General features: G+C 47.1%; 1 protein-coding gene across 2 annotated transcripts; it reads left to right on the top strand.

The window, feature by feature from the left end:
- Window positions 1-6,737: 6,737 nt before the first annotated feature.
- LOC133911823 (zinc finger protein GAI-ASSOCIATED FACTOR 1-like) lies at window positions 6,738-9,600 on the top strand. 2 transcript variants are annotated; one of them, XM_062354245.1, is made up of 4 exons: window positions 6,738-7,119; window positions 7,232-7,628; window positions 7,742-7,989; window positions 8,540-9,600. In XM_062354245.1, exons 1-4 carry the CDS (start codon window positions 7,011-7,013, stop codon window positions 9,427-9,429), a joined length of 1,644 nt encoding a protein of 547 aa, XP_062210229.1. In that variant the 5' UTR covers window positions 6,738-7,010; the 3' UTR covers window positions 9,430-9,600. The 2 variants fall into 2 exon arrangements, with proteins under 2 accessions (XP_062210229.1, XP_062210230.1); XM_062354246.1 differs by having other exon boundaries at window positions 6,739-7,119; window positions 8,561-9,600.
- The last annotated feature ends 2,297 nt before the right edge of the window (window positions 9,601-11,897 follow it).

Here is an 11,897-nt window from a genome sequence, read left to right on the forward strand (position 1 = left end):
TATTTATTTGTGCAAATAGACTGAGATATGTTTAATTTTAGATTTTGACCTGAGAGGAGAAGTTCCGGCCTGTTTGGTTGCAGTCCTGGCCAAATAAATATTGGTTAGGGTCAAAGTCCAAAATTTGATTAAAAAACCGTTTGGTTGCGTGAGCAAGATAAAATTTGGTAGCCATGCTCAAAACACGGGTGGTTAGTTAGTTGACGGTAGACAGCCATGGCAAAAATTATTTCAACGTGATTAAATTTTAGCTTTGAATCAGACGCTAGTTAAATCAGTGTGACTAAAATTTGACCTGGCTTACTGCGTCACAAGCCAAACAGGCCTGTTGGGTTTTGCGCGTGAAGTTTTCGGCAACGGAGTAGGATGGAATTGATATGGGCTGCCTTTTTAGTTGGTCCTAGTTTTCGGCTGTGCCATATACGGCTTAAAATGTCTCTTGGACCCAAATATTTCTGTTGGGCTAAGCTTATGTGCATCTAATGTTCTCTTAGAAATGTAGAGTAACGAAATCGAAATGAGCTGCTATCTGGCCCATTTGGACGGCCCGAATTATTCGTACCAAAAAACTGGTCAACTTATGTTTCCAAACATAAAAGTTGCAGCTGACCAGCTGTGCTTAGATTTTGAAATATCATTTGGCTAGCACACTTGTACGGAACACATCAATAAAAACTAAAGGAACGATAGGATTTCAAACAGAAGTGGGAAATTTGACAATAGATTTAGCTTCTAATGTTTCAAATTTGAGTACACATAGATTCTAACATATATCTAAATAAGATTAGCAATATTAGAAACCTAACCTTTAAGATAGTGTGGGCATGTGCTTTGACCCAATGGACACGTCCAGTTCGCAACATTTTGCATCTTTTGCGGTGCACTCGACGTGGCATCGGAGTAGTTGAACGATGACCAATACGGCCTACCTGCAGTTAATTCCAAGTAGTCCGGTACCACCCTGGCCTGCGACCGCGAGGAATCCGACACACCCACCACCACTCCACTTCCACCTGGTGCCGCCCGCCCCTCTCCTCCTCCGCCTCATAATTTCTCGGCCCCGATAAAGGCTGCACGCTTCCTTGTCCAACGTGACAACACATAAATGTGCATGCGCACACCCGTACCCCCGCCCAGCAGCCCAGGACCAGCATGAGCACGCGGCGGCAGAAGCAGCAGGCAGCAGCGACGGAGGCTCCAAGCCTCCAATCACCTCGCGAACGGCTTCAATGCGACCCCGTCACGCATCATCAGTGCAGCGGCGGCCGTGGCACGGTTCCCGCTCGCTCGCCGACGGAATGCGGGGATTCTCCCGTCCGCCCGTGCGCGCGCGCGTGGGGTGGGGGTCGGAGACCGACCGCATGCGCGAGCCGGCGAGCGGGTGCAAGCGGCAACTCTTTGCAGCGACGCAGGGTACAGTGCCCCCCGGTCCGTGCGGCAGCGGGGAAGGGTTTCGGTCCTGCAAGCGCAGAGACGCGTCTGATGATTTGTGACAACCCAGGCAGGGATCGAATTCAAGTGCCCGCACCGTGCGGCGTGCATCAGAGTTTCCGTTCTCGGCTGCGCCGATTGCTGGGACGGACGGACTGTAAAGATCTCCACAGCCTCTCGCATGTGTTGTGTGCAGTGTAAACATGAGTGTCCGCCAGCCCAGTATGGATGATGGACTAGTACCCGTGCCGAGCGTCATTCGCCCCGGGAAGGGGGGGGGGGGGGCTGGGATTTTAATTGATCTTGACTTTTGTTGATGCGTGCGGGTGGTTTTTGCCAAGAATGGTGACCGTCGGTAGCGCACACAAAAGGACCGGTGCCTGCTACTTGAATTACAGTGTCTGCAGGATATGACTGTTTTCTGGTCAAGTTTTGCAGTACACAGTAGGTAGGTGAGGTTATCACGTACCAGAAACTCAGGAGAGTGAGCTGGAGTTAAATTGAGTAGGTGGATCAATGGAGCCCAAGTTGTCTCGGAATCGAATTCCTCCATGCACCCAACTCTCAAGGTCCAGGCGTGGTGCAACAGCTCCTGCTGAACTTATCTAAGAACAGAAACTGGGAAAGAATGCTTCCGGGTAGGATGCATCAAATTACTAGACAGCCAGTTACAAGCACGCCAGACTGCAAGTACAGGAAAGCTTTACCCGAAAAAGGGAACGAAGCCTTGAGACCTGATCAGAATTACCCGAATACTACACGATGAATCTGAGTGGGTCAGGGGCGGATCTTATGGGGGCGAGAGGAAGGAGAGACATAGGAGAGACAAAGGAGAGAAGTGAGAGAGGAGAGGAAGAAGAGAGGCGCTAGGAGCCCGGGAGTATCTAATGAAACAGTGATGGACGCGCGACAGTACCTGGATTTTGGGCAGGCTTGCGTTTCGCCGCATCGATCGGCCAAAGCAAAACGCGCTCTACCGTACCATCCACCGGCTCCGGCTTTGCATTAGCCTCCGATCGAAAGTACACTTGACTGCATGCCGAAATTGACTGCAGGAGGCGCCGAGTTAGCTATACTGATTATTTGTACCTCTCATCTACAGTTATCGATTTTAATAATTCTATATTTTATTGACAAGAATGATATCATAATCAAAAGATCTATGTTTGAATTTATTCCAGGGGAACATAGAGCAACGGTACCCATGAAAACATCCCCGTGCGGTTGCCGGCGAGACCATAGAGAGATGGGCTGATCACGGACGTTGGGGTCCAAGCGGAACTCTGGATGAGACGGGAGACATGAGAAAATTGCAAAATACATCTGGCCTGGCTAAGACACCAATAATACTAAGATATTCTAAGTGAGATTGATGGCCAAAAAGGCAATGACCAGAGCTACCTTCATAACGTGATTTACGTAACATGAGCCAAGATTCACGAAGATGTTTATGCGGCCATAAAAAAACTCCGAATCTTCCTTGTCCATGTTAAACAAGTACGCAAGCCAAATCAAAAACTTAAAATAAGCAGATGAGGACAAAAGTTGGTTCACACAACAAAAACAAAGGAAAATATATGAAAGAATACCACAACTCCGCCTACCCAAAATTTTCAACAATTTATGCCACCAACAAATGGGCCAGGTTGATACCAGGTCCCATGAATCAGTGTCGTCTGACACTACCCACGATTAGTACTAGTAGTATGTTCACGGAGAGACAGCAACAGGTTAAGATAAGGGGTTACGATAAGCTAATCGGCCTGCCCAACACTCCAAGAGGTGTTAGGTGAACTAAACCATAAAGGAATGCGGTGTAGGCCTATGCGCTGGCTGGAGCGCAGCAGAGGGAGCAGATAGAGCCGACTAGACGATGGGTGTGATGATGGCGAAGGCTCCGGAAGAAGAAACCCATGCCGGCCTTTTGGTAGTATCTGCCGCCACCCCCGGTCATCTCAATCAGCGTCGCTGCGTGTCAGGCGATGCCTTCGTCAAATGCTAAGCGACTACGCGAGGTAGACTTCGTTTTTAAAATTCAGGTTTTGTTAGATTCGGTTTGCAAGTTGCAAAGCCCGGCCCATTGTGATTGTTTTCAGTTACTTGCCAGACCAGGAGAGCAGCTGCAGCTTCAAATGTAAAAGACTCTCTCTTTTTTCAATGACTCTCAGTTGAGCAGAGATAGTTTAGATTGGATGGGACGATTTTTTTAAGAAAGATAATTTGTTGTGCTACATATTTAAATCAAATAATGTTGGACGTCAAAATGCAACTTACTTCAGCCTTTCGCGAGACCGCCCACGTGGTATCTCCATAGATAAAGTGCCCGTATTGGAGAAAACAGTTTCAAAAAGCGAGGCCTTTCCAGCTTAACAGAAAAGTATACCTTTCACAAATCACAAGTCGCTTTCTGTTTTGCTCTTGTATACTCTGTATTCCTAACACCGACGGTGTCGTACATGCTCGAAGCACTTACAATACTGAAATGTTAATGATCGATGAAAAAGAAAGGTTTCTTTGGCATTTGCTTGCTTAAGAAAGCTAGCTGCTAGCTAAATGCAACTGTTGTCATAGGTAGTATTTGATTGGTTGTATAAAGTTGAATAAGATGAGATTGTAATATATGGATGAGATTATTCTATATGAAATGTTACAAGTAGCATATTTTGTTCGATATATAGAATGGTACATGAAATTATTTGTTAGATGTATAGAATGTCATATGTTTAGTTGCTAAAAATATAAGGACTATTATAAATTAATTTTTTAATATGATAATTTTCCTAATTACAATTAATTATAACTTAATATGTCACTATTCATTGCTAAATTACCCATAGTAATACTTAATTATGGTCAATAACATCTAATTATAACTATTGTATAGGTAATTGTTACTTAATTATCACTAATCATCGCTAAGTGCATATAATTATAGGAGTTGACAGAGCCTATACGGTCAATTTTATCGTATAGGATGGTTCATCGTATTGATAGAAAAATATTATGGTGTGTTTGGTTGACCGAATGTCCTCAGCCTGTTTCGTACGAGTCATGCAGGCTGAGTTGAGTCAGGCTGAGTTGATGCATGAGGGTCTGTTTGGTTAGCTGCATGTGCTGAGTCTGGCTGAGAAAAGATTGTGTTTGGTTGCCCGCATGAGTATACGTTGCATTACAAAGAAACTCATTTTTTTACCAAATAACATAGGGTTAGAAATATTTTTATAAATTAATACATCACAGGATAAGAATATTAGTGATTTTTTATGATTTTTGAAGAATTTTAATTAAATATTAACTTAGATTTTTTGAATTAAATTAATTAAAATGGGTTGCTAATGAGCTCTAGTTTGCTCATAAAAATGTTTAGAATTTTTGGACCTCTAAATAAAATCGAAAGTTAAATAAAAAAAATCGTACGTACAGTATTTTTGCATCTCCTCAGCCAGACCCGACGGAAACGACCGATTCCGGCGTTTCCCCGAGCCTGGCTGGCGGACGCAGCTGCACGAGCGGGTGCAGTCAGGAACGCCAACCAAACACGCGCATACTGCTCCGCTGGTGCATGCACGCGCTCAGCAGGGCATCCAAACACCCCCTTAGAATCTGTATCACCCTTTCCCGAATGTGTTAATACTGTTCATCCAACCAAACATAAGTGTCATATCACGCATCATCTCGTACATGTACCAAACACTATCTTAAACATGAAAGAAACCGTGGTCAGCCAAGCTGATCAAGGACCATGAAGCAAAAATGCCGTTTCGTACATGTACCAAACACTATCTTAAACATGAAAGAAACCGTGGTCAGCCAAGCTGATCAAGGACCATGAAGCAAAAATGCCGTTTCCCCACGACTAGCTCTCGTCGTTTTCCACCCTTTCGGTCGGCACCTCATGTCTTGCACGCCACAATTGACGATTCCGGTCGGCTGAAATGCAGTCTTGCTTCCTTCAGTTTCAGTAGGAATAAGAACTCTGCGAAACGAGTCAAACCACTGTCCTTCTGCGTTTTGCATCCAGATGTCTATCTAGGTTGCATATACTGAATAATCTTGCTTGTCAATCAGGCGAACGTAAACGACTAAGATGCAAGTTTTGTATTTGTAGTTCTAAAACTCAAAAAATGAAGTAAAAGTTTACTCTCACACAGCTAAACTAAGAAAGAAATGAACTAACCACAACCACCAATTTAGTACTCGCTTGCACGATGTCTTCGCCGGTCCAAATTATTGGTGTTGGTCCACTGACTCTCGGATCTGATGTCCCACGTCTGTTCCTCAGCTATCATCATAGCTCCTATACTACCGTGCGACACAACACTTGCATTTTGAACATCTACACACCAGTACACTAGTCTGACTCTTCCGTGCATTGCCATACGTAAATCTTGAGCTCCCAGCGGCTCTTCCTGTAAGGTTTCTACAGTAAGTAAATTCAATGCAACATCCTCGACAAAAGAGTCCCGAGAATGGCCACGAACGGCTACGGGTGGGATCACACTCTGAAATATTTTTTTATAAGATCTTATGTTTTAAAAGGTCCGTTCTTTTTTTTTTACACATGTCTTTGATATTCTCTTCTACACATATGCTAGCCGTTGAATAAGAGGAGGGACAACGTGAATCAGGATCTCACGAGAATCTTTCATACGATGATCTTATAAATTTTCTTCCTACGCTCTTCTCCGAAATGCGTATGGGCACGTGGATAACAAGTTGCTTTAGTTGATAGCCATCTAGTTGCCAAATCGCGGAGAAACTTCAGCAGTGCATTATAAGCAACGCAATCAAAGCAGAGAGTGACAGCCGCTTGATATTTTGACTCGTATAGTTTAAGTGTTTCGATATAGTAGATTTAGCATCATCTTAATAGTTTAAGTATATTGTAACCAGTTTATAAACTCTTTTGTTTAAAATATAGCACCTCTAAATTAATTTTTTATAAAAAAAATAAAAAAATATAAAAGATATGTTACATATATCATGGCACCCCACATGTGGGGGCTGTACACAAATTTTGAAGAGTGTTGCACCTCCCTCCCTCGTGTAAACAGCTCACTCCTCTAGCTTTCCTCCGGCCCAAAGGCCAAAACAACCCTCGCGCAAAATTCCAAAGAATATTAGGCCCCGTGCTACACGACAAAGCGCCTGACAAGCTCGGTGCCCCGCTTGAGTCCACTAGCCAGATGCCGATCCCCTCCGCCGCTGCTCCCACGTGTACGACATAGATCCCGCCACGCCACCCTCACCGCCAGGTGAGGTCACCCCCCCCCCCCCACTTAATGCGCCGCTCTAAGCTTCCCTTCCTTATCCCCCTCTGCTCCCAACCTTCCACTGACGAGTCGCCTAGCTAGCTTCCCCCACAAGCAGCAACGCAAAGCGCACGCAGCGGAGCAGCAGCCGGTGACCGGTGGTTGACGCCGTGACGCGGCTGCGACCGGTAGCTCCACAGCCGCGTCGTCCACTTCGGCGCCCACCGCCCTCCCGAAGGCCCGCGTTTTTATGCGCGACGCAGCTTGCTTCTTGGACTCTAGTAGCGCTCCCGGCCTCGGACCTTTCCGCAAGAGCAAGATTTTGGTATGGAGGTGGAGGCGACGCCCACGACGGCCGTGTCGTCTTCCGGCGGTGCGCAGCTGCCGCCGCCCGGCCCGCCCGCCAAGAAGAAGCGTGCCCTCCCCGGCATGCCAGGTGATTGATTGATTTTATTAGTCGTTCAGCGGTCCGAGGTACGTGAGGGTTGGTGTTTGTCGTAATCGATGGTGACGATGCCGTCTGGTGGTGGTGCGTGCGTGCCGTGCAGATCCTGACGCGGAGGTGATCGCGCTCTCGCCCAAAACGCTGCTGGCCACGAACAGGTTCGTGTGCGAGATCTGCAACAAGGGGTTCCAGCGGGACCAGAACCTGCAGCTGCACCGGCGGGGCCACAACCTGCCGTGGAAGCTGCGGCAGCGGAGCGGCAAGGAGGTGCGGAAGCGGGTGTACGTGTGCCCAGAGCCCAGCTGCGTGCACCACGATCCCGCGCGCGCGCTTGGCGACCTCACCGGCATCAAGAAGCACTTCTGCCGCAAGCACGGCGAGAAGAAGTGGAAGTGCGACAGGTGCTCCAAGAAGTACGCCGTGCAGTCGGACTGGAAGGCGCACGTCAAGACCTGCGGCTCCCGCGAGTACCGCTGCGACTGCGGCACCCTCTTCTCCCGGTCCGTCGTGATTGCGTTGCACCACTCCCCCCTCTGGTCCCCTCCCCCATCAATGGCTACTCCTCCATCCAATTCCGTTGACTAACTTGTGGTTCGCCGTACTCGCGCTGCAGGAGGGACAGCTTCATCACCCATCGCGCCTTCTGCGACGCGCTCGCCGAGGAGAGCGCCAAGGCCCGCGCTGCGCCGCCGCCGGAGGAGGAGGAGGACGGAAGCTCGGCTGCTGTGGGCCCGCCACCGGCTCCGCCGCCCCATCAGACGCCAGTACCTGCCGCACCGGCGCCACTACGGCAACAGCCACCCCCACCCCCGCCCCCGCCTGCGGCGGCGCCTGCGCCGCAACATTCGGAGCAACATAATGGTTAGTCCACTTCTATGCCAGTGTTACTATGGTCAAATTCGTTAGCACTTCTACAAGTACTGGAGTACAGCTTCGATGCATGTGTGGTTTTGGAATGCTACGGTGTTTGTATGAATATAAGATTGCGGGGGGAGGGGGTGGGGGAGATAAGAGGAAGTCTCTGCGATAGTTTTTGTCAGGATCTGTGAGAGCTTAGAAAAATGCGACCTTGTAGTTGGGGTGAAGTACAATGTTCTTGCACGAGCCTCGAGATCCGATCACACCATTCCTCATAACTTCACACGAGAGAGATGATGGGGATTAAATCTTGCGACTGGGGGATTGTATTGTTCTTGGATTCTTTTAGGATCATGCAAAGGCGCTTCTGATTATGACATGCACCACGCCTTTCTGAACTCCGGAACATTGAATCAGATGATAAAAGTAAAGTGTGCCCACGAACTCTTGAAAAAGATCCCATCATGACGCTCGTTGCTTTATTGCTCGAGCTTTTAGCGCTTTACATTGATCAATCTAGTGTGAATCTAATTCTTGCTCCTGATTTGCCAAGGCTTTGTTGAACTGCATGCAGAGCGGGAGACCACCGCGGCCGAGCCCGTGCAGTTCGCGCCGCCGCCGCCGGTGACGGTGCCTTCGCAGGCTTCGGTCACCGCTGCCAATGTCAGTCCCAGCAGCAGCACCAGCGTCGCGGTGACATCACAGAGCCTGCTCGGCGGCATGTTTGCACCGTCTTCGGTGGTCTCAACGCCGCAGTTCCCGGACCTTGGCGGTGGGGTTGGCCGCCCGGAGCGCGCTCTGCCTGCCAAGCCCCCGTCGCTGTGCCTCGCCACCGATGCGTCATCCTCGATCTTTTCAGCGCCTGTAGCCGCTGACAGGCAACAGTTCGCGCCGCCGCCGCCGCCGTCCCCATCGCCGCACATGTCTGCCACCGCGCTGCTCCAGAAGGCCGCGCAGATGGGCGCCACCTCGTCAAGCTCCTCGTTCCTCCGTGGCTTGGGCCTGGACGTCTCCACCTCATCGCCAGGGGCTTCGTCGTCAGGCCAGCAGCATCACCAAGAAGCCATGCAAGTGTCAGTTCCCGATACTTCACTGCAGCAATGGCCCCCGCGGCTAGAGCCGGAGCCGGCGCCAATGCTGTCAGCCGGGCTCGGCCTCGGGCTACCGTACGACTCGACCGGCGCTCCGGTGGGTTTTCCGGAGCTCATGATGAGCCACTCATCGCTGTTCAGTGCCAAGCCAGCTACATTGGACTTCCTGGGGCTTGGAATGAGCCCGACGGGCGCGTCGGCAAGCAGAGGACTCTCCGCGTTCATTCAGCCCATCGGCGGCCCCGTTGGCATGGCCGGGACCAGCGCTAGCGGCGCTGAGACCTTCGGTGCCGGCCGTGGCGCGCAGGCGACATCGTGGGAAAGAAATCCGAGTAGCTCGCCAATCCTGTAACAGTACTAGCTAGTATCAAGTAGTAACAAGTGTGCTGTGAATTGGACGAAAGCAAGAAGAGGAAATAGTAGAAGCCAGGTTCGATTAGCAGCTATCCACTCTTCCACTGTCTGTTCTCGCTGTTCTTTTGTTTCTTTAGCCTAGTCCGAAGTTACAAACTGCTTTGCTCCTCGTTGCCTGAGTTCTTTCTGCTCTTATCGTCCCCGTCGTTTGCTGTTGTCTCTTCTCGTATGCTTCCTAGTTCTTGTCGTTTTGCTGCCACTGCCTCGGCATTTAAGCACAGCACTGGTGCAGTGCAAAAGTGGATAGGGAAATTAAATGGAATTGGTTCAAGCCTGGGCTGATCTTGAATGGTCGTAAGTATCCATCGGATCATCATCGTCATACTGGTACCATTTCTCTCGCCACTGTTTATTCTTATCAATGCTAGTTCTGTGGCGCCAGGTACATGCATGTGTTCCCGATAGCTGCTTTAAATAGGTTATTCTTTCGTGGTTGTTGGCTGTGACACTGACTACATCAACAGCTGACCGGTTCTTGTTTAGGCCTGCAGTTGTGCATCCGACTCAGATGATTGCAGCACCTAAATTTCTTAGTTTGTTTAGTACTGCTAGTTTGTCCCGGCGGTTAACTTCATTCTGAACTTCTTAATATGATAGTTAGGCAGACGTATGAACTTGACATGTCTTTGTCCAGTAGAGACTTGGGAACAACTCAACAGAGGCAGGTCATGCTCACATGGAATCATTAGTAGTTGAAACAGAAAAATTTATAAAAGGCTGCGATGTTCGATAATTGTCACCAAAATTACATCACAATCTTTGAGTGGGAACGATTAGAAAAGGATCGAACACATCTTACTCGTACGACTGTCTTGCGCAAATGGAATTACTGTGTGTTGCTCTTGCATATTTGGACTCAGTCTAGAAATCATGGAGGTCCTTTCGCTTAGCAGTTCTCTCTGCCGTCTGAGTACTTGTCAGATTCTGTGAGGCGAACTTTCAACTTCTGTGTGCGCATGAGGCAGACTTTTCGTTTGTGTTTGAGTGCACTGCATCACTGCATGTGCCTGGAGTCGCTTTTGTACTTGGTTTGCGACCTGTGACTTGCCTACTCTTGACTCCAATATCCATGATCGTATTCATGCGTGTTCGCTTAATCCACTACTTAAAAAAGAAGATCGATGATAACGATAATTTTCACTAATTAAAAAGAAGATATTCCTCTGATTATAAATATAAATCGTTTTAGTCTCTTAACTATTCTTTAAATATAAGTTATTCTCAAACTTCTATACACTTTTTTCTCTTTTATTCCCTTTTGCCCTTGTTTAATAAATGTTATCTTTCTCACAAATAAATGAGTTATCTTTTTTCAGAATAAATAAAGGGCAACAAGGTCATTTGATCTACTTTCTCAATCCTTATGTATAAATCTAAAACGACCTACATTTGCAATCGGAGTGAGTAGATGATAGCGATAATTTTTAATATTATTATAGATGAGTCGTCATTAGTGATGTGTTACAATTTATTGCTTATAAGATTATAATTGTAACCTATCATTAACGTGCGACTATCATATGCTACGACGAAAGTCATAAGTACCGAGTAATCTTATGACCCGTTACTTATGTAAATACATAAGTAAATACATAAGTAACTGGTGAACATGCTACTCATTACATAAGTGAATATATAAATAACATATAGTCTTTTTTACCCGCCACTTATTTGTAGATTATCCTGCAGATTTATCTTATTTACTATAGTGAGTGACCAGTGAAGAAAGTCATAGGTGATGGGTCAAGAATATCACCCATCACCTATAATTTGAATATCGGAAAATCCGGTGATGATAAAATTTACGTTGGATAGAACAATGGAAGTTTTATACGGACCATGGAGTTCTGAACAACAGAAAATCTGGTGATCGTAGGACTATTTTCAATAGATCAGAGAGAGCATACAGACATCTGAACATAGGATGATCTGCTGAGGAGGAAAAAGAGAGCACCAGATAATATGTCATAGGTGACGGGTGAATATTACACATGTCACCTATCACTTTGACGGAAATCCTCCGGATTCAAATTCATAACTTGTTACGTGGAATTTCACACTTAAATCAAATTCAAATTTGATATTTATATTACAAATTTGACATTACTATTACAAATTCGAATAACTTGAAAACTAAAATGCAAAGTAGACATTAATATTACAAATTTAATATATACAAATTCAAATTTGACACTCAAATTCAAATTTGTTGTTTTAGTGTTTTTTTGATATGGATCTCTTCATTATGATCAGAGTGCGGATAAGAAGTTTTCTTGGTCGGCGAAACGAGTGGCACGGTTGCAGTAGCAAAAGGGGGGTGTCAGAGGGTGAACTCCTATCGCAGGGATCCGGAGGGACCCCCTTTGAGATTCGGCCGGGGGGGGGGGATGATTCTGAATCTGTTTG

Source organism: Phragmites australis, chromosome 3, assembly GCF_958298935.1.
Source record: "Phragmites australis chromosome 3, lpPhrAust1.1, whole genome shotgun sequence".
NCBI lineage: Eukaryota > Viridiplantae > Streptophyta > Magnoliopsida > Poales > Poaceae > Phragmites > Phragmites australis.